The 21,828-nt window shown below is 45.2% G+C and overlaps 2 protein-coding genes across 2 annotated transcripts; one reads left to right on the forward strand and one right to left on the reverse strand.

Annotated features, from left to right (window-relative positions):
* The first annotated feature begins 7,132 nt into the window (after window positions 1-7,132).
* LOC134921782 (serine/arginine repetitive matrix protein 1-like) lies at window positions 7,133-18,990 on the forward strand. The gene is made up of 7 exons (XM_063920617.1): window positions 7,133-7,368; window positions 14,991-15,169; window positions 15,337-15,856; window positions 15,933-16,439; window positions 16,543-16,671; window positions 16,747-17,826; window positions 18,922-18,990. The coding sequence occupies exons 2-6, from the start codon at window positions 14,993-14,995 to the stop codon at window positions 17,430-17,432; spliced, it is 2,019 nt and encodes a 672-aa protein (XP_063776687.1). The 5' UTR covers window positions 7,133-7,368; window positions 14,991-14,992; the 3' UTR covers window positions 17,433-17,826; window positions 18,922-18,990.
* A 724-nt stretch (window positions 18,991-19,714) lies between these two features.
* Window positions 19,715-21,567, reverse strand: LOC134981935 (putative nuclease HARBI1). Its single transcript, XM_063948676.1, has 2 exons — window positions 20,557-21,567; window positions 19,715-20,468 (listed from the first exon to the last, which is right to left on the reverse strand). Exons 1-2 carry the CDS (start codon window positions 21,317-21,319, stop codon window positions 20,062-20,064), a joined length of 1,170 nt encoding a protein of 389 aa, XP_063804746.1. The 5' UTR covers window positions 21,320-21,567; the 3' UTR covers window positions 19,715-20,061.
* Between the last annotated feature and the right edge of the window lie 261 nt (window positions 21,568-21,828).

Raw genomic sequence — 21,828 nt, forward strand, 5'->3', positions numbered from 1 at the left:
CGGTGTGATTGGTGTGGCTGGTATGAGTCTTACCCGGGATTCAATATCCTTCCTTATTGTGTACGCTCGTCCGGGCACAGTATCCTAACTGAGGCTTGGAGGAGGGTCATGGGGGGAGGAGCCAGTACACACCACCTAATCCTAAAGCTTTATTTTTGTGCCCTGTCTCCTGCGGAGCCGCTATTCCCCATGGTCCTGACGGAGTCCCCAGCATCCACTACGGACTACGAGAAATAGAATTATCGGTAAGTAAATTCTTATTTTTAACTTCATATTTAGTTTGTTTAATGCAATTTTCAACTCGCAGCAGAGAAAAAAAGTGAAATCATTGACAATTAGTCAGAACAGGGCGTCGTCTTCATTAGTGTAAAGAAAGTGAATTGGTGGGAAACATTTCATTTCATGATGCTGTTGATTAGTTTTGTATTGTAAAAGCCTAAAGAAAGTCACTGTAATCCTGAGTAAGTACTATATCAATTAATATGGACATATTAGAACAATGTACACTATTGCTGAAGTCTTATGCATATTATATACTGTTTAGTTATGCTAGGTTATGGGGAGTGTCCACGGGTGGTCTTCAGTATGCCGGCTGTCGGGATCCCGGCGCACAGTATACCGGCGCTGGAATCCCGACAGCCGGCATACCGACACTTATTCTCCCTCAAGGGGCCCATTTGCGCTCGCCACACTGTCGGTAAGCCAGCGGTCTGGCTCCCGGCGCTGGTATGCTGGTCGCCGGGAGCCCAACCGCCGGCATTCCATACCACACCCGTGTCCACAATACCCGGGTGTACTGCATACTGTAAGCTACAACAGTTTTTAAAAAGGCCAATACATTTTTATATTGTCTTTTGGCTGTCTATACACGCATCTCCTCTCGCTCATTACGGTTTATCTCTTCCAATGGCTGTCCGCCCCTAGTAGTACGCATACTGTATTACTCCTTTGCTTCCTTACATGTCAGCTGTATTGTGTACTGAAACTGTGGTGCTAATTGTTACCTGTGCTCTGTTTTACTTTTCCAATTACTGTAATGTTAAGTTCTGTGTACCCTGTATTGTTCTAATGTGTGTAGTATATGTACGTCGCTGCAAAACACTTGTGGCACCTTATAAATAAAATGTAATAATAATAATAATAATAATAATAATAATAATAATAATAGAAATCTGAACTTTTAGTATTGGCCTTTATTTTCTCTGACGTCCTAGTGGATGCTGGGAACTCCGTAAGGACCATGGGGAATAGACGGGCTCCGCAGGAGACTGGGCACTCTAAAAGAAAGATTAGGTACTATCTGGTGTGCACTGGCTCCTCCCACTATGACCCTCCTCCAGACCTCAGTTAGATTTCTGTGCCCGGCCGAGCTGGATGCACACTAGGGGCTCTCCTGAGCTCCTAGAAAGAAAGTTTATTTTAGGATTTTTATTTTACAGTGAGACCTGCTGGCAACAGGCTCACTGCATCGAGGGACTAAGGGGAGAAGAAGCGAACCTACCTGCTTGCAGCTAGCTTGGGCTTCTTAGGCTACTGGACACCATTAGCTCCAGAGGGATCGACCGCATGGAACTGGCCTTGGTGTTCGTTCCCGGAGCCGCGCCGCCGTCCCCCTTACAGAGCCAGAAGCAAGAAGAGGTCCGGAAAATCGGCGGCAGAAGACTTCGGTCTTCACCAAGGTAGCACACAGCACTGCAGCTATGCGCCATTGCTCCTCATGCACACTTCACACTCCGGTCACTGAGGGTGCAGGGCACTGGGGGGGGCGCCCTGAGGGCAATATATGACACCTTGGCTGGCAAATCTACATCATATATAGTCCTAGAGGCTATATAGATGTAAAATTACCCCTGCCAGTATTCCAGAAAAAGCGGGAGAAAGTCAGTTGAAAAAGGGGCGGGGCTTCTCCCTCAGCACACTGGAGCCATTTTCTCTTCACAGTGCAGCTGGAAGACAGCTCCCCAGGCTCTCCCCTGTAGTTTTCAGGCTCAAAGGGTTAAAAAGAGAGGGGGGGCACAAAATTTAGGCGCAATATTGTATATACAAGCAGCTATTGGGAAAAATTCACTCAATATAGTGTTAATCCCAAAATTATATAGCGCTCTGGTGTGTGCTGGCATACTCTCTCTCTGTCTCCCCAAAGGACTGTGTGGGGTCCTGTCCTCAGTCAGAGCATTCCCTGTGTGTGTGTGCGGTGTGTCGGTACGGCTGTGTCGACACGTTTGATGAGGAGGCTTATGTGATGGCAGAGCAGATGCCGATAAATGTGATGTCGCCCCCTGTGGGGCCGACACCAGAGTGGATGGATAGGTGGAAGGTATAAACCGACAGTGTCAACTCCTTACATAAAAGGCTGGATGACGTAACAGCTATGAGACAGCCGGCTTCTCAGCCCGCGCCTGCCCAGACGTCTCAAAAAGACATCAGGGGCTCAAAAACGCCCGCTCCCTCAGATGGCAGACACAGATGTCGACACGGAGTCTGACTCCAGTGTCGACGAGGTTGAGACATATACACAATCCACTAGGAACATCCGTTACATGATCCCGGCAATAAAAAATGTGTTACACATTTCTGACATTAACCCAAGTACCACTAAAAAAGGGTTTTATGTTTGGGGAGAAAAAGCAGGCAGTGTTTTGTTCCCCCATCAAATGAGTGAATGAAGTGTGAAAAAGCGTGGGTTCCCCCGATAAGAAACTGGTAATTTCTAAAAAGTTACTGATGGCGTACCCTTTCCCGCCAGAGGATAAGTTACGCTGGGAGATATCCCCTAGGGTGGATAAGGCGCTCACACGTTTGTCAAAAAAGGTGGCACTGCCGTCTTAGGATACGGCCACTTTGAAGGTACCTGCTGATAAAAAGCAGGAGGCTATCCTGAAGTCTGTATTTACACACACAGGTACTAGACTGAGACCTGCAGATAGTGCTGCTGCAGCGTGGTCTGTAACCCTGTCAAACAGGGATACTATTTTGCGAACATAAGACGTCGTCTTATATATGAGGGATGCACAGAGGGATATTTTGCCGGCTGGCATCCAGAATTAATGCAATGTCCATTCTGTCAGGAGGGTATTAGAGACCCGACACTGGACAGGTGATGCTGACTTTAAAAGGCACATAGAGCCTTATAAGGGTGAGGAATTGTTTGGGGATGGTCTCTGGGAACTCGTATCCACAGCAACAGCTGGGAAGAAATTTTTTTACCTCAGGTTTCCTCACAGCCTAAGAAAGCACTGTATTATCAGGTACAGTCCTTTCGGCTTCAGAAAAGCAAGCGGGTCAAAGGCGCTTCCTTTCTGCACAGAGACGAGGGAAGAGGGAAAAAGCTGCACCAGTCAGCCAGTTCCCAGAATCAAAATTCTTCCCCCGCTTCCTCTGAGTCCACCGCATGACGCGGGGGCTCTACAGGCGTAGCCAGGTACGGTGGGGGCCCGCCTCAAAAATTTCAGCGATCAGTGGGCTCGCTCACAGGTGGATCCCTGGATCCTTCAAGTAGTATCTCAGGGGTACAAGCTGGAATTCGAGGCGTCTCCCCCCCGCCGTTTCCTCAAATCTGCCTTGCCGACAACTCCCTCAGGCAGGGAGGCTGTGCTAGAGGCAATTCACAAGCTGTATTCCCAGCAGGTGATAGTCAAGGTGCCCCTACTTCAACAAGGAAGGGGTTACTATTCCACACTGTTTGTGGTACCGAAACCGACGGTTCGGTGAGACCCATTTTAAATTTGAAATCCTTGAACACATACATAAAAAAATTCAAGTTCAAGATGGAATCGCTCAGGGCGGTTATTGCAAGCCTGGAGGAGAGGGATTACATGGTATCCCTGGACATCAAGGATGCTTACCTACATGTCCCCATTTACCATCCTCACCAGGAGTACCTCAGATTTGTGTGGTACAGGATTGCCATTACCAATTCCAAACACTGCCGTTTGGACTGTCCACGGCACCGAGGGTCTTTACCAAGGTAATGGCAGAAATGATGATACTCCTTCGAAAAAAGGGAGTTTTAATTATCCCGTACTTGGACGATCTCCTTATAAAGGCGAGGTCCAAGGAGCAGTTGTTGGTCGGAGTAGCACTATCTCGGGAAGTGCTACAACAGCACGGATGGATTCTATACATTCCAAAGTCACAGCTGGTTCCTACCACACGCCTACTGTTCCTGGGGATGGTTCTGGACACAGAACAGAAAAAAGTTGTTTCTCCCGCAGGAGAAAGCCAAGGAGCTGTCATCTCTAGTCAGAGACCTCCTGAAACCAAAACAGGTATCGGTGCATCACTGCACACGAGTTCTGGGAAAAATGGTAGCTTCTTACGAAGTAAAATTCCATTCGGCAGGTTCCATGCAAGAACCTTTCAGTGGGACCTCTTGGACAAGTGGTCGGGATCGCATCTTCAGATGCATCGGCTGATAACCCTGTCTCCAAGGACCAGGGTATCTCTACTGTGGTGGCTGCAGAGTGCTCATCTTCAAGAGGGCCGCAGATTCGGCATACAGGACTGGGTCCTGGTAACCGCGGATGCCAGCCTTCGAGGCTGGGGGGGCAGTCACACAGGCAAGAAATTTCCAAGGACTTTGGTCAAGTCAGGAGTCGTCCCTACACATAAATATTCTGGAACTGAGGGCCATTTACAATGCCCTAAGTCTGGCAAGGCCTCTGCTTCAAAACCAGCCGGTACTGATCCAATCAGACAACATCACGGCAGTCGCCCATGTAAACCGACAGGGTGGCACAAGAAGCAGGATGGCGATGGCAGAAGCCACAAGGATTCTCCGATGGGCGGAAAATCACGTCTTAGCACTGTCAGCAGTGTTCATTCCGGGAGTGGACAACTGGGAAGCAGACTTCCTCAGCAGACACGACCTACACCCGGGAGAGTGGGGACTTCATCCAGATGTCTTCCAACTGTTGGTAAACAGTTGGGAAAGGCCACAGGTGGACATGATGGCGTCCCGCCTAAACAAAAAACTAGATATTGCGCCAGGTCAAGGGACCCTCAGGCAATAGCTGTGGACGCTCTAGTGACACCGTGGGTGTACCAGTCGGTTTATGTATTCCCTCCTCTGCCTCTCATACCAAAGGTACTGAGAATAATAAGAAAACGAGGAGTAAGAACGATACTCGTGGTTCCGGATGGGCCAAGAAGAGCTTGGTACCCAGAACTTCAAGAAATGATATCAGAGGACCCATGGCCTCTACCGCTCAGACAGGATCTGCTACAGCAGGGGCCCTGTCTGTTCCAAGACTTACCGTGGCTGCGTTTGACGGCATGGCGGTTGAATTCCGGATCCTAAAGGAATAGGGCATTCCGGAAGAAGTCATTCCTACGCTGATAAAAGCCAGGAAAGAAGTAACCGCAAACCATTATCACCGTATTTGGCGAAAATATGTTGCGTGGTGTGAGGCCAGGAAGGCCCCAACAGAGGAATTTCAGCTGGGTCGTTTTCTGCACTTCCTACAGTCAGGGGTGACTATGGGCCTAAAATTGGGTTCCATTAAGGTCCAGATTTCGGCTCTGTCGATTTTCTTCCAGAAAGAACTGGCTTCACTGCCTGGAGTTCAGACATTTGTAAAGGGAGTGCTACATATTCAGCCCCCTTTTGTGCCTCCTGTGGCACCTTGGGATCTCAACGTGGGTTGAGTTTCTTAAAATCACATTGGTTTGAGCCACTTAAAACTGTGGATTTGAAATATCTCACGTGGAAAGTGGTCATGTTATTGGCCTTGGCTTCGGCCAGGCGTGTGTCAGAATTGGCAGCTTTGTCATGTTAAAGCCCTTATCTGATTTTCCATATGGATAGGGCAGAATTGAGGACTCGTCCCCAGTTTCTCCCTAAGGTGGTATCAGCTTTTCACTTGAACCAACCTATTGTAGTGCCTGCGGCTACTAGGGACTTGGAAGATTCCAAGTTACTGGACGTAGTCAGGGCCTTAAAAATGTATATTTCCAGGACGGCTGGAGTCAGGAAAACTGACTCGCTTTTTATCCTGTAGGCACCCAACAAAATAGGTGCTCCTGCTTCTAAGCAGAATATTGCTCGCTGAATTTGTAGCACAATTCAGCTGGAGCATTCTGCGGCTGGATTGCCGCATCCTAAATCAGTAAAAGCCCATTCCACGGGGAAAGTGGGCTCATCTTGGGCGGCTGCCCGAGGGGTCTCGGCTTTACAATTTTGCCGAGCTGCAACTTGGTCAGGGGCAAACACGTTTGCTAAATTCTACAAAATTGATACCCTGGCTGAGGAGGACCTTGAGTTCTCTCATTCGGTGCTGCAGAGTCATCCGCACTCTCCCGCCCGTTTGGGAGCTTTGGTATAATCCCCATGGTCCTTACGGAGTTCCCAGCATCCACTAGGACGTCAGAGAAAATAAGATTTTACTCACCGGTAAATCTATTTCTCGTAGTCCGTAGTGGATGCTGGGCGCCCATCCCAAGTGCGGATTGTCTGCCATACTTGTATGTAGTTATTGCCTAACTAAGGGTTATTGTTGAGCCATCTGTTGAGAGGCTCAGTTATATTTCATACTGTTAACTGGGTGTAGTATCACGAGTTATACGGTGTGATTGGTGTGGCTGGTATGAGTATTACCCGGGATTCAAAATCCTTCCTTATTGTGTCAGCTCTTCCGGGCACAGTATCCTAACTGAGGTCTGGAGGAGGGTCATAGTGGGAGGAGCCAGTGCACACCAGATAGTACCTAATCTTTCTTTTAGAGTGCCCAGTCTCCTGCGGAGCCCGTCTATTCCCCATGGTCCTTACGGAGTTCCCAGCATCCACTACGGACTACGAGAAATAGATTTACCGGTGAGTAAAATCTTATTTTTCCTAACAATGAACAATGCTCCCCTTGATACTGATGAAACAGTACAAGAAAGTTACAGCATAAAGAAATTAATGGAGAGTTAGGACCCAATGAGAGCAAAAATTCCATTATCTCAAGGCATCATGGGGGTAATTTAAGGGTATATGCAATAGCGGGCGAATCGCGTCATTTAATCCGCCCCTGTAAAATTCGCCCGCACTCGCCAGCCGCAGCCCTGTCGCCGGGACCCTGAATTCACCATATGCAATATAAAACGAATTCGACCCACCCTCAGGCGGATAACGGCCAATCGGCGAGTAGTGGGCGTCCAGAATTCGCCTTCCCGCCGAAAGCAGCCCTTTATTAGGGCTTGTTTGCTGCGTGCTCTGCAGCCATTTTGTGAACCTGCAGAGAGGTGTGAGGAGGTGCAGAGCTAGCAATTTGGTTGTTTGCTGTGGATATCGTTTGGACACCCCAGCAGGCTTTATTCCAGGACAGTCAGGAGGATTCCTGTTACCCCGGAGGAGAGCCATTTTAGGAGCTTTTACAACATTTGTAGGTAAGTACCACATGTGTGTCTGGTGTTGCATGTATGTGTTTGTGTAGTGGGGGTTGCCATGAGGTGTACATGGGGTGTTTGTGTATGTGTGCATGTGTGCAGGTATGTGTATAGCCCCTTGCTTGTGTTGCTGCATTTTTTGGGGGAGACTTGTGTTTTGGGGTAGTTTTTCACGTTTTTTTTTTATTCTTTAAATTACTTTTTGGGTCTTCTATTAGCATTGGTGTACCTCCTGAGTGTGCTGGGATGTTTTTTGGCCATTTTGGGGTGATTTGGAGCAAGCTTGGTCGACAGCCTGGTCGACATGTGCTGTGGACTGTTTGGCAAACATGTGTTTTCCCTCCTCATTTAGCATTGGTGTACCTCCTGGGTGTGCTGGGATGCTTTCTGGCCATTTTGGGGTGATTTAGAGCAAGTTTGGTCGACAGCCTGGTCGACATGTGCTGTGGACTGTTTGGCAAACATGTGTTTTCCCTCCTCATTTAGCATTGGTGTACCTCCTGAGTGTGCTGGGATGCTTTCTGGCCATTTTGGGGTGATTTGGAGCAAGTTTGGTCGACAGCCTGGTCGACATGTGCTGTGGACTGTTTGGAAAACATGTGTTTTCCCTCCTCATTTAGCATTGGTGTACCTCCTGAGTGTGCTGGGATGCTTTCTGGCCATTTTGGGGTGATTTGGAGCAAGTTTGGTCGACAGTCTGGTCGACATGTGCTGTCGGCTGTTTGGCAAACATGTGTTTTCCCTCCTCATTTAGCATTGGTGTACCTCCTGAGTGTGTTGGGATGCTTTCTGGCCATTTTGGAGTGATTTGGAGCAAGTTTGGTCGACATGTGCTGTCGGCTGTTTGGCAAACATGTGTTTTCCCTCCTAATTTAGCTGTGGTGTACCTCCTGAGTGTGCTGGGATGCTTTCTGGGCATTTTGGAGTGATTTGGAGCAAGTTTGGTTGACAGTCTGGTCGACATGTGCTGTCGGCTGTTTGGCAAACATGTGTTTTCCCTCCTCATTTAGCATTGGTGTACCTCCTGGGTGTGCTGGGATGCTTTCTGGCCATTTTGGGGTGATTTGGAGCAAGTTTGGTCGACAGCCTGGTCGACATGTGCTGTCGGCTGTTTGGCAAACATGTGTTTTCCCTCCTCATTTAGCATTGGTGTACCTCCTGAGTGTGCTGGGATGCTTTCTGGCCATTTTGGAGTGATTTGGAGCAAGTTTGGTCGACAGTCTGGTCGACATGTGCTGTCGGCTGTTTGGCAAACATGTGTTTTCCCTCCTAATTTAGCTGTGGTGTACCTCCTGAGTGTGCTGGGATGCTTTCTGGGCATTTTGGAGTGATTTGGAGCAAGTTTGGTCGACAGTCTGGTCGACATGTGCTGTCGGCTGTTTGGCAAACTTGTGTTTTCCCTCCTAATTTAGCTGTGGTGTACCTCCTGAGTGTGCTGGGATGCTTTCTGGGCATTTTGGAGTGATTTGGAGCAAGTTTGGTCGACATGTGCTGTCGGCTGTTTGGCAAACATGTGTTTTCCCTCCTCATTTAGCTGTGGTGTACCTCCTGAGTGTGCTGGGATGCTTTCTGGCCATTTTGGAGTGATTTGGAGCAAGTTTGGTCGACAGTCTGGTCGACATGTGCTGTCGGCTGTTTGGCAAACATGTGTTTTCCCTCCTCATTTAGCATTGGTGAACCTCCTGAGTGTGCTGGGATGCTTTCTGGCCATTTTGGAGTGATTTGGAGCAAGTTTGGTCGACAGTCTGGTCGACATGTGCTGTCGGCTGTTTGGCAAACATGTGTTTTCCCTCCTAATTTAGCTGTGGTGTACCTCCTGAGTGTGCTGGGATGCTTTCTGGCCATTTTGTGTGGGTCAGCCATTTTGTGTGGGTCAGCCATTTCGTGTGGGTCAGCCATTTATACATGTATGTATGTATGTATGTATAAAGAGTTTGTTTAGGTCGGTGCGCTTAGTCACACGTCCAAATGTTACTTTAAAGCAATGGGTCGTCAGAAAATTCTGCTGTTTTTGGTTTAGTCAGTCGTGGATACTCCGTTAATAGACACCTCCCAAGCTTCTTTGGTGGCTGCACCTTTCTTCAATAAATGACTTGGGTATGTTCAGTCATGCAATTCTGTAAAGGCAGGGGAAAAGAACAGGCGCCATATGGTGTAGTATTTAAGGATAAATGGAGTAATATATGTGTATAAAATATAAGTACCGGATAGATTCTTGAGATTAGGCCTTTATAACTCAGAAAATTCTTTGTGGCTGTTCCCCACCTAGGAAACAAAGATCATCGCCATATGGTGTAGTAACCTCAGATATATCTTGGGGTGCCCCCCCTTTATATTTTAAGCGTACCAAATGAAAAATTCAATATAGCATATAGGATATATATATATCCATGTAGAACAAGTCGGTCCAGTGAAATGTGATGGCTGAATCAATCGTCTGCTACTGCCTTGTATATTATCAATAAAGTATTTAATCGATAAAAAATAATAATACACAAATTCAAAATAAAACAAATCATAAATCTTAGCTGATTGGTATAGGCAGTAGGCAGGTCTGTCTCAACGCGTTTCGCCTCCAGGGCTTCCTCAGGAGAATACATCATATCAGAAAGTGCACATATTTATAGTACTTTCAGTTTCATTTTCGACTGCACTTCCGGTTCGCGTCATTTCCGGAACCGGAAGTGCTCGGTCCGACTTATAATTATGTATATAGCTTGACATATATCATTATATCATTATATTTCATTGGTGGTGCAGTGAGAAAATTAAGGGTAGTCTTGTAGCTGCAGAGCACAACGGACACACAATACATGTGCTCCGTGAGCTCCGTGAAACCGGAAGTGACGCGGCCGCGTCACTTCCGGTTTAAGACTGGAGAGCCAACATGCGTTCCAGCAGATGGTTGGCAGGATGGATGGCGGAAGTGACATACGCGAATGTAGTGAATGTGATTTGGAAGGAAAATAGGGAAGTCCATTATCGTTCAGCAGCTTACTTATAAGTATACCACATAATAAAATACATAAATAGATGAGAGATATAAAAGTGCCATATAAATATATATATATAAACAAACAAAATACGCCAAATATAAAAAAATATATAGGTAAAAATATAGGTAAAGATATATATATATATATAAAAGTGAACAATTGGTGTATAAAACATACAAATATACCCTGATCCCAGGTACATTTCTTATGGGATGTGGAATGAAAACCATGGTCTAACATGATAAGAAATTAATAATAATAATAAATAATGATGAATACATGAATATATAATGAATAAATAATGAATAAATGAATAAATAAATAAATAAATAATTCAATGGATGATCCAGCAAACTAATTTTGAGAAATATAAAGGATCCTACAGTACAAAAAGGAGCTATTTCTCAACGAGCTCATGGCTCAGATATGAGGCTTCAGTGTATCTCATAGGAAGGGGGCAATCTCGTAGCCTTCATTATGGCCACGAGGTTGGAGGGTATTTAAAGTAAAAATCCAATACATTTCCCTCTGGGATAACTTTTTCAGTAGATCACCTCCTCTAGGTCCTAATGTAACATGTTCGATGGCCCTGAAAGTAAATGTATCCAGGCAGGAGTTGTGGATTTCAGTAAAATGTCTGGAGAGTGGGTGACTTTCAATTTTGTTTTTGATATTACGTACATGTTCTTGGATGCGAAGTTTGAGAAGTCTTTTAGTCTTTCCCACATATTTACGATGGCATCCACACTCTATCACGTATATGACTGAAGACGTGTTGCAATTAACAAAATCCTTCATATTAAATTCTTTGGTTTGATCAGAGTTAAAAAAGGATCGCCTGTTCGGGTGGACGAATTTACACATAATACAGTGTCCGCATTTATACATGCCCTTACATCTGGGAAGACTCGTGGTTGTGGTCCCCTTGCTTCTAATCATGCTTGGAGCCAGGATTTCCTTGAGATTCTGGGATTTTCTGAATAGAACTTGTGGGCGTTCTGGTAGGATCTCTCTCAGCACAGGATCCAATTTTAGAACATGCCAGTGTTTTGAAAAGGACTTCCTGATTCGGGTCTCCTCACAGCTAAATCGTGTGATAAATGGTACTGAATAGTTCTTAGTTGCTTCTTTCTTCTTTGGATGAATAAGGGTTTTTCTGTCCAGTGCGTTGCCCCGATCTATTGCCTCTTTGATGATCTTTTCCGGATAACCCCTTTCTCTGAATCTATCTGCATAGATTAGGGATTGTTCTGTGAATGTTTCGTTTGTCGTGCAGTTTCTTCGTAACCTATACATAGTTGAGAATGGAATGTTGTTTTTCCATTTAATAGCATGACTGCTATTATAATGTAAATAGCTGTTAGTGTCGACGGTTTTTATAAAATTCTTTGTGACTACTTGCTCTCCGTCGTGGCTTAAGATCAGGTCCAAAAATTCAATATGGCTTTTGTTAGTTGTACTCGTGAATTTCAAGTTAAAATCATTAATACCAATATATTCCATAAAACTTTTAAAACTCTCTAGATCGCCATCCCAGACCATGATAATGTCGTCTATGTACCTTTTATAAAAACGGATATTCTCTTCAAATGTCGCATTGTTGTAAATGAACCTTTGTTCCCACATACCCATTAAAATATTGGCATAACTAGGGGCAAAAACTGTCCCCATCGCGGTGCCACAGACTTGTAGAAAGAACATATCTTGAAATTTAAAATAGTTGTGGGTTAAAATAAATTGGATAAGGGAACATATAAATTCACAGTGATCCCGGGTGATCTTTGGATCGGTCTCCAGTTTGTCTCGGCATGCTTCTATTCCCTTTTCATGGGTAATGCTGGTATATAGAGCTTGTACGTCGATAGTGGTCCATAGGTAAGTATCTTTCCACTGGAAAGCTTCAAAGTGGTTTAGGACGCTCGTAGTGTCCTTCAGGTACGAAGGCAAACTCTGTACATGCGGTTTCAAAAAAATATCCACATACTCGGAGAGATGTGACGTTAACGAGTCAATGCCGGCAATGATCGGTCTTCCTGGTGGACAGTCCAGTTGTTTATGTATTTTAGGCAGGTGATAAAAAACTGGAATGATGGGGTTGTGGTTCATGAGATACTGAAATTCATCTTTACTAATTAATAGTTTACGCAATCCCTCGACAAGGATTATTCTAAGTTCCTCAGTAAATCCCTCTGTGGGGTCTTTTGGTTGTTTCTTGTATGATGCGGTGTCATTGAGAAGTCTTTGTGCTTCCTTCAGGTAATCATCTTTGTTCTGTATGACCAGGCCTCCTCCTTTATCCGCTGGTCTGAGGATGATCTTGTCTATATCTTGTAGTTCTTTCATGGCATGTTTCTCGGAATTGCTGAGATTACATTTCTTCACATGAGGAGTGTCTCCTTCAATTAAATCCCTTTTAACCAGGTCATAAAAAGTATTAATATAGGATCCTTTGGATTCCAATGGATAAAACTTTGATGTAGGTTTTAATCCAGATTTTGATGTATTATAATTCGTCTGGATAGCTGTATCTTGTCTGGCAAAGTGTCGCTTGAGAGTGAGGTTGCGGACATATTTGTTTAAATCAATGAAAGTCTGAAATTTGTCTGGCTTTTTTGATGGTGCAAATGTTATACCCTTGCCGAGTAGTGCAATCTGTGGCTGCGTTAAAACATGGGAGGATAGATTAAAAATGCCTTTTTCTTTAGGGTCCATTATTTGTTGTATTTTTTTCTTGGATTTCCGTTTTCTTCCTCCTCGTTTTCCTCGTCTTGTAATCTTCGTTTTAAGGGTGAAGCTGTGTGAATACTTTCCCTTATTCTTCCCTGTTGATCCCTGTCCCTGTACGGTCTCTGTTGTCTTCGCTCTAAAAAATGGTGGTTGTCCTCATTATTCATGGTGCTTGTAGTAGGCACTTCTAAGGGCAGGAAGCGATTCTCTGTTCGCACGGTTTCTTGTTTAGATCGAAATCCGGGTTTATGATAGGAACCTGATCTATTCCTGGGATTATTATCCCTGGACCAGTCCCTGGAACGATATGGAATTCTACCCCTGTTTTGTGGGGGGATTCTTGACCAATTTTTGACCTTACTTTCAGGGCCATCGAACATGTTACATTAGGACCTAGAGGAGGTGATCTACTGAAAAAGTTATCCCAGAGGGAAATGTATTGGATTTTTACTTTAAATACCCTCCAACCTCGTGGCCATAATGAAGGCTACGAGATTGCCCCCTTCCTATGAGATACACTGAAGCCTCATATCTGAGGCATGAGCTCGTTGAGAAATAGCTCCTTTTTGTACTGTAGGATCCTTTATATTTCTCAAAATTAGTTTGCTGGATCATCCATTGAATTATTTATTTATTTATTTATTCATTTATTCATTATTTATTCATTATATATTCATGTATTCATCATTATTTATTATTATTATTAATTTCTTATCATGTTAGACCATGGTTTTCATTCCACATCCCATAAGAAATGTACCTGGGATCAGGGTATATTTGTATGTTTTATACACCAATTGTTCACTTTTATATATATATATATATATATATATCTTTACCTATATTTTTACCTATATATTTTTTTATATTTGGCGTATTTTGTTTGTTTATATATATATATTTATATGGCACTTTTATATCTCTCATCTATTTATGTATTTTATTATGTGGTATACTTATAAGTAAGCTGCTGAACGATAATGGACTTCCCTATTTTCCTTCCAAATCACATTCACTACATTCGCGTATGTCACTTCCGCCATCCATCCTGCCAACCATCTGCTGGAACGCATGTTGGCTCTCCAGTCTTAAACCGGAAGTGACGCGGCCGCGTCACTTCCGGTTTCACGGAGCTCACGGAGCACATGTATTGTGTGTCCGTTGTGCTCTGCAGCTACAAGACTACCCTTAATTTTCTCACTGCACCACCAATGAAATATAATGATATAATGATATATGTCAAGCTATATACATAATTATAAGTCGGACCGAGCACTTCCGGTTCCGGAAATGACGCGAACCGGAAGTGCAGTCGAAAATGAAACTGAAAGTACTATAAATATGTGCACTTTCTGATATGATGTATTCTCCTGAGGAAGCCCTGGAGGCGAAACGCGTTGAGACAGACCTGCCTACTGCCTATACCAATCAGCTAAGATTTATGATTTGTTTTATTTTGAATTTGTGTATTATTATTTTTTATCGATTAAATACTTTATTGATAATATACAAGGCAGTAGCAGACGATTGATTCAGCCATCACATTTCACTGGACCGACTTGTTCTACATGGATATATATATATCCTATATGCTATATTGAATTTTTCATTTGGTACGCTTAAAATATAAAGGGGGGGCACCCCAAGATATATCTGAGGTTACTACACCATATGGCGATGATCTTTGTTTCCTAGGTATGGAACAGCCACAAAGAATTTTCTGAGTTATACAGGCCTAATCTCAAGAATCTATCCGGTACTTATATTTTATACACATATATTACTCCATTTATCCTTAAATACTACACCATATGGCGCCTGTTCTTTTCCCCTGCCTTTACATGTATGTATGTATGTATGTATGTATGTTTATTTTATTTTTATTTTATTTTATAACAGAGATGTCAAAGGACAAGCAGACCCGATCCGCCCCTTCCCCCACCCCCTCGGATCTATCCCTGCATAGCAACGAGGAGTGGGAGCCAACCCAGGAGGCGGATACGACCGACCAGGCATGTAGTGACCAGCCGCGGTCGTCAAGGGCCCATGAGAAGTCCAAGAAAAAGCCTAGTAGAAAGGTACTAACCACACCTGCAGACACAAATAGCATCAAACTTTACCCACTGTAGTTTGTGCAATGCCATGCACACCTACTGGAATATGTGCGCAATGCCAGGGATACTGACACTCACAGGTACATACCGATCTTATTAAAAATTATTATTATTTTTTTTAATCCCTAAAGGCAAGAAGCCAGCCAGAGGAGCAGTCGGAGGAGGAAGCCTCTGGTGAAGATGCAGGACCGAAAAAGCCGCGTGGACCCAGATACACTGAGGCGGAAAACTGTACCCTAGTGGATTGCGTCGACAGGTCCTACGACGTTTTGTATGGACCAAGGGCACAGACAACAGCAGCTAGGACAAAGCGAATCATCTGGGAATCCATTGCGAGTCAAGTCACTGCAATATCTGGAAACCACCGGAGCACCAGAAATTGCTTGAAGCGGTACAGTGATTGCCGCAGACAGACCAAGAAGAAGATGGGGATTCAGCGCCGACATGAGACAGCTACGGGAGGTGGCCCGGCTCTCAACCTGAAGTGGCTATCCTGGGAGGATGTTATTAGAAGGCGCATGAACCCTGCCATGGTCGAAGGAGTTCGCGGAGGTGTGGACTCTAGCCGTCCTGCTGGCTTTCCCGAGGAGGAAGAACCGCCCAGAAGACGGAAGAAGGCGGGAGATAAGCCGTCCAAAAGGAGGTCTGATGGTAAGAATACGTTCACATGAGCTGTACTTCCCTTTAAAATTTTTGTATGTGCTAATGTGCTTTTTTTTTTTTTCAGACAGGCCTGCCCAGAGGACATCACCTGCGCACAGGACATCGCCAGCGCACGGACCGTCACCTGTGCAGCAGGCATCAGCAGCAGCGCGCGGACCATCAACTGCGCCGCAAGCATCGCGAGCACACAGATCGCCACCTGTGCGCCACAGTTCGTCATCGCGCAGTTTGTCACCTGTGCACCAGACGACGTCAGCGCACAGACTATTACCTGTGCGCCAGACACCGTCGGCGACCACACCACAAGATGGGCGCCAAACTACAGCTCCTGCGCGCAGGCCATCACCAGATCGTCGTCTCTCCAGGAGCTCTGGGACTGTGACTGAAGAGCCTCAAGACACAACCCTTGTGGACCCATCACCCGATCTGTTTGAGTCTACAGGGTTAACAGACAAAACTTTTCTTGGGTTTGAGGACAGCCGTGCAGACGTATCCAGCCAGACCCTTGAAAAGTCTTCCGAAACGAGGACAAGTGGAGCTCCTGGAGCAGCGGCATCACAGGATGGAGAAGGTTTGTATTTATTTTGTGTGTGTGTGGGAGGGGGGGGGGGGGGGGGGGGTCAGCAGTTGTGTAAAGTTTATTAACTTTCCCCAAAAAAATATTTTGCAAACAGTGGTGCCACGGACCAGCAGCGGACTAGCTTCGGGGATTGGTTCCTACTTCAGGCCGGATCTCCTCCTACAGGAGTCGTCAGAGGATGACGAGGTGGAAGTGCAGGAGGCTCCAGTTGCTACATCCCTGTGTGAGTAAATTGAATTGTGAGCCTTTAAAAAAATGTATGATGAATGTGTATAATATTTTCTAATTTTCTTTTCAGCTGCCCAAATCCAAGTGGTGGCAGACATCCAGGAAGGGCAGAATCCCTCAACTGTTCAGAGGGTTCACACCCTGGCATCGGAGATTGGGACCCGCCAGGATACGTACACAAATGTCGTGGGAAGCAGACTGGACAACATTGAGAGGACAATGGAGAAGATGTCAAACAGTCTGCTTGAACTGCAGAAGACTCTTTCCGACAGCACGGCCACAATACTACAGGTCAGAATGCAAGATCATAGGGAGAATATGAACGTACTTCACATTCTGGCCGAATCCATGACCCGGCTCGTGGACAACAGCTCATGTCTGGCAGAAAGCAATAAAAACATGTCGGAGAGTCATCGACACTCCTCATCCAGCCAACAGGTCATCGCAACCACACTGCAGATGATCTATGATAAGCTCCCAGGACCAGCTCATCAACACGCTGGTGATCCACCATATCCGCCGTCGCAAGCCACAAGGACGCCTCGTACCCTTCCTCAAGTCCCATCCCAGTACAGACAGTCACAGATGTACCAGGGATATACAGGGATGTACCCCACCCCCCAGATGCCTCCACCACCGGCCACACAATCTTCAGCCGCATGGGCACAGAGGCCCAGTCAACATACTACCCAGCCTCCCAGGACATCCACGCCCTATCAGGGGGAAGAAGAGGATCCGGACAGACTTCCACCATAAACCCGGTCGTATTGTTTTATTTACTTATATATGTTTTTCATGTATCCCTTTCTTCCCCTCCCATTAGTTTGTTTTTTTTCTTACTATTGTTTTCTGTGTTGGGCTTCCCCACCCGTGACCGGGTACTACCAAGGAGCTTTGTGTAGGCATACATGCGCGGGCATGTATGCGGGCGCGTGTGGTAAGGGATGAAAGCTCCTTGTGGCTACATGTATGATGGGCCAAAGAGCTATTCTGATACCACTTTTTTCTTCCAAAAATCCTTTTTGTAATGGTGTACAGTAGGCTTTCATTGTGTGAATTTACTATTCACTAGTCTGTGTTTTTGACTTATTCATAGGATTGGTGGGGAAAAATGAAGTGGACGGCATAAGTTCGTGTTGTGCGTACCAAGGTGAGTAGAACCATGTTTCAATGTATCTATTCAAGAAACTTTGAACCGCATGCCTTTGTAGAACCACACAGTCCAGCAATGGGTCATGCTGGGCTGTGTTGTTCCACAAATGTTAGCGTTTCAAAGTGCTGACCACTGACGCCACTATTTCACTTTGAACCGCATGCCTTTGTAGAACCACACAGTCCAGCAATGGGTCATGCTGGGCTGTGTTGTTCCACAAATGTTAGCGTTTCAAAGTGCTGACCACTGACGCCACTATTTCACTTTGAACCGCATGCCTTTGTAGAACCACACAGTCCAGCAATGGGTCATGCTGGGCTGTGTTGTTCCACAAATGTTAGCGTTTCAAAGTGCTGACCACTGACGCCACTATTTCACTTTGAACCGCATGCCTTTGTAGAACCACAGAGTCCAGCAATGGGTCATGCTGGGCTGTGTTGTTCCACAAATGTTAGCGTTTCAAAGTGCTGACCACTGACGCCACTATTTCACTTTGAACCGCATGCCTTTGTAGAACCACACAGTCCAGCAATGGGTCATGCTGGGCTGTGTTGTTCCACAAATGTTAGCGTTTCAAAGTGCTGACCACTGACGCCACTATTTCACTTTGAACCGCATGCCTTTGTAGAACCACACAGTCCAGCAATGGGTCATGCTGGGCTGTGTTGTTCCACAAATGTTAGCGTTTCAAAGTGCTGACCACTGACGCCACTATTTCACTTTGAACCGCATGCCTTTGTAGAACCACACAGTCCAGCAATGGGTCATGCTGGGCTGTGTTGTTCCACAAATGTTAGCGTTTCAAAGTGCTGACCACTGACACCACTATTTCACTTTGAACCGCATGCCTTTGTAGAACCACACAGTCCAGCAATGGGTCATGCTGGGCTGTGTTGTTCCACAAATGTTAGCGTTTCAAAGTGCTGACCACTGACGCCACTATTTCACTTTGAACCGCATGCCTTTGTAGAACCACACAGTCCAGCAATGGGTCATGCTGGGCTGTGTTGTTCCACAAATTTTCATTGAAAAGAAATGAACATGAATTTAGTGTGTCTTTACTTTAATATACTTTTTTTCTTTTCCCCACAGATATCTATATAGTATATACACAAGAAAAGAATGTAAAGAAGAACAAACTCCTTTTTTGTTTTAATTAACTTTCAAACTTTATTTAAAAAATAACATTTTTCTTCAATAAACTTTTAAAAATAGAAGTTTCCTGTGGTTTTTATTAAAATTTGTAATGCAGTTGAATTGTACGTAAGTAGATTGCCCAGGGAACATCAGGGGAACTGTGTCTCTTCACATCCACGCCACTTAGGAAGGATACACCGGAAGACCTGTGGAAGAGAACAGTATGAGCTTCCAGATATGGGTGATAGTGTCACCCTGGGACTGGAAAAAAGAGGTACATACAACAGTCCAAACAACACAAGCGGGTTACAGCGGCCCAAATGCAACCCTCCTGCACTTGCATCACTACACATCCAAACATTCCCTAGCATTGCTGTTTCAGGGAATGTTTGGATGTGCAGTCTTGCAAATGCCGGAGGGCTGCACTTTGGACATGTCGGGGTGATTTTGGGCAATACATCTCACCTGAGGGGGGGTTGTCTCCTACATGGCGGAGGGTCAGGTCCACATCACCAGTAGGTCGCCCATGGAACATCAGTTGAAATGTCGTGTCTCTTCACATCCACGCCACTTGGGAAGATACATCGCAGGACCTGTGGAAGAGAACAGTTTGAGCTTCCAGATATGGGTGATAGGGTCACCCTGGGACTGGGAAAAAGAGGTACATACAACAGTCCACACAACACAAGCGGGTTACAGCGGCCCAAATGCAACCCTCCTGCACTTGCATCACTACACATCCAAACATTCCCTGACTAGCATTGCTGTTTCAGGGAATGTTTGGATGTGCAGTCTTGCAAATGCCGGAGGGCTGCACTTTGGACATGTCGGGGTGATTTTGGACAAGGGAGTTTTGGGCAATACATCTCAACTGAGGGGGGGTTGTCTGCTACATGGCGGAGGGTCAGGTCCACATCACCAGTAGGTCGCCCATGGTAGAGTTGGATAAAAGGATCAAATATTTGCGGTAACCCAACAGGATAAAACAGGGGGTAACGAACTGTACAAACATTGCCTGGGGATATACATCAACAGGATGTAAAACTCTGAAATACATAAATGAAGAGGTTTTTTTAAAAATATTCCAATGTCAGTTTACACGATAATACAAATGTTGTCAGTATACTCACAGGCAACTGCAAAATAATTTTGGATCAATGTCCGCCGGGAATCCTCTCCTTCGTCCATACCCACCGGTAGAGCAGAAGAACGGTTCCCGCGTCGGAAAGCACTGCGACGAAGAGTCACCGGCAAACGGTTTGCGACACATATGTTGTGTAAAATACAACATGCATTTACCATGCCGCAAACCTTCGCCGGTGAGTACAAAAGAGCACCGCCGGAAGTGTCTAAACATCGAAACCGGCTTTTAAGTACACCGAAGGCACGTTCAATTATTTGCCTCGATGCAATGTGTGTCTCTTGGTAACGTTTTTCTGCTCTACCGACAGGATTAGACAATGGGGTCAAGAGCCACGGTTTGTTTGGATAACCCGCATCGCCTATAGAAAATATAAAAAAAATGTTAGGTACTTGTAAAAAATAAAAAAAAATAAAAATAATAAAAATCACCAAAATTGAAATACATACCTAACAGCCAGCCACCAGGCATGTTTCCTGTTTCAAACTTGTCAAACAGCGATGACTGGCTTAGGATGAAGGAGTCGTGAGATGATCCAGGAAATCCCACAAAAATGTTCAAAAATCTCATGTTTACATCACAGACCGCCTGCACGTTCAGGGAATGGAACTGTTTTCGGTTCCGAAAACATTCCTCTGAATTCCGTGGCGGTCTGATCTGCACGTGGGTACAGTCAATCGCGCCCAGCACATTGGGAAATTTGTATTTGTTGAAAAAGCCTAATTTGATCTCACGACATTCGCTGTCCGTCTCTGGAAATGTGATGTACTGGATCGTCAATTTGCGGAAAGCCCTAATGACCTGGGTTATACAGCGCGACAGTGTCGACTGTGAAAAACCGCATGTTTGAGACAGTGTAGGCTGGAATGTGCCCGACGCCAAAAAATGTAACGTCCCCAGCAGTTTCTGAAAACCGCTGATTGCACGATTTGTCCGTGCCCGAGGTTCCAAGTCGGCCTCCAACAGAGCGTACAGCGAATATATGTCGCGAGTCGATAAGCGATAATTTTGTATCACCTCGAACTCGCTGAGATCCTCCAGTTCACGCCTAGTGCGATACTGGCGTGGACGTGGAAATGAAACCCGCAATACTGGCTCACCCAATGCAGACATTTGCTGACCTGGATCCTGATGTTCATCAGCACTTTCTTCCTCCATCATGCTTGCAGCCAGCATGAACATCACAATCTGGTCAGAAAAAGGCTCCATCATTGTAGTCAGTACAAAAATAGGAATGTGTTTTAAAACGCAGGAATTTTCCTAAAAAAACGATTCCACAGAGCTGACTGTAAAATGGCTCCTTCTCCCTGTAGTCTCAAACCTGGGAGTGAGGAGATAGGAGGGGCTTTGCAGAAGTGTATCCTGGGTAAAACTGTGGAATCATGGGTAAATTTCCCTCAGGAGATTGAAGAAAAAAATATTCCTTTAAAAAATCAATTAAATAATACTTGTGAAGCAAAAAAAGACAAACCAAGTAGATAATCCTTTCAAATATAAATAGATATGCTACTAGCAATCCTCAAATATAAAAAAAAATCATGTACTAAAAAATTTTTTTTAGATCCCGCCAGTCAACTGAGGCGGACTGAAATAGTCGAATTTGCGGTCGAAAAGCACTGCAGGCGAATTTCCAAACTTGAATTGAATATGCTTTGGGCGAATTGCAGCATCTGTACCATTGCAGAAAAGTCGAATGCGAAAAAAGTCGAACTGCCAAAAGT

This window comes from Pseudophryne corroboree, chromosome 1, assembly GCF_028390025.1.
Source record: "Pseudophryne corroboree isolate aPseCor3 chromosome 1, aPseCor3.hap2, whole genome shotgun sequence".
NCBI lineage: Eukaryota > Metazoa > Chordata > Amphibia > Anura > Myobatrachidae > Pseudophryne > Pseudophryne corroboree.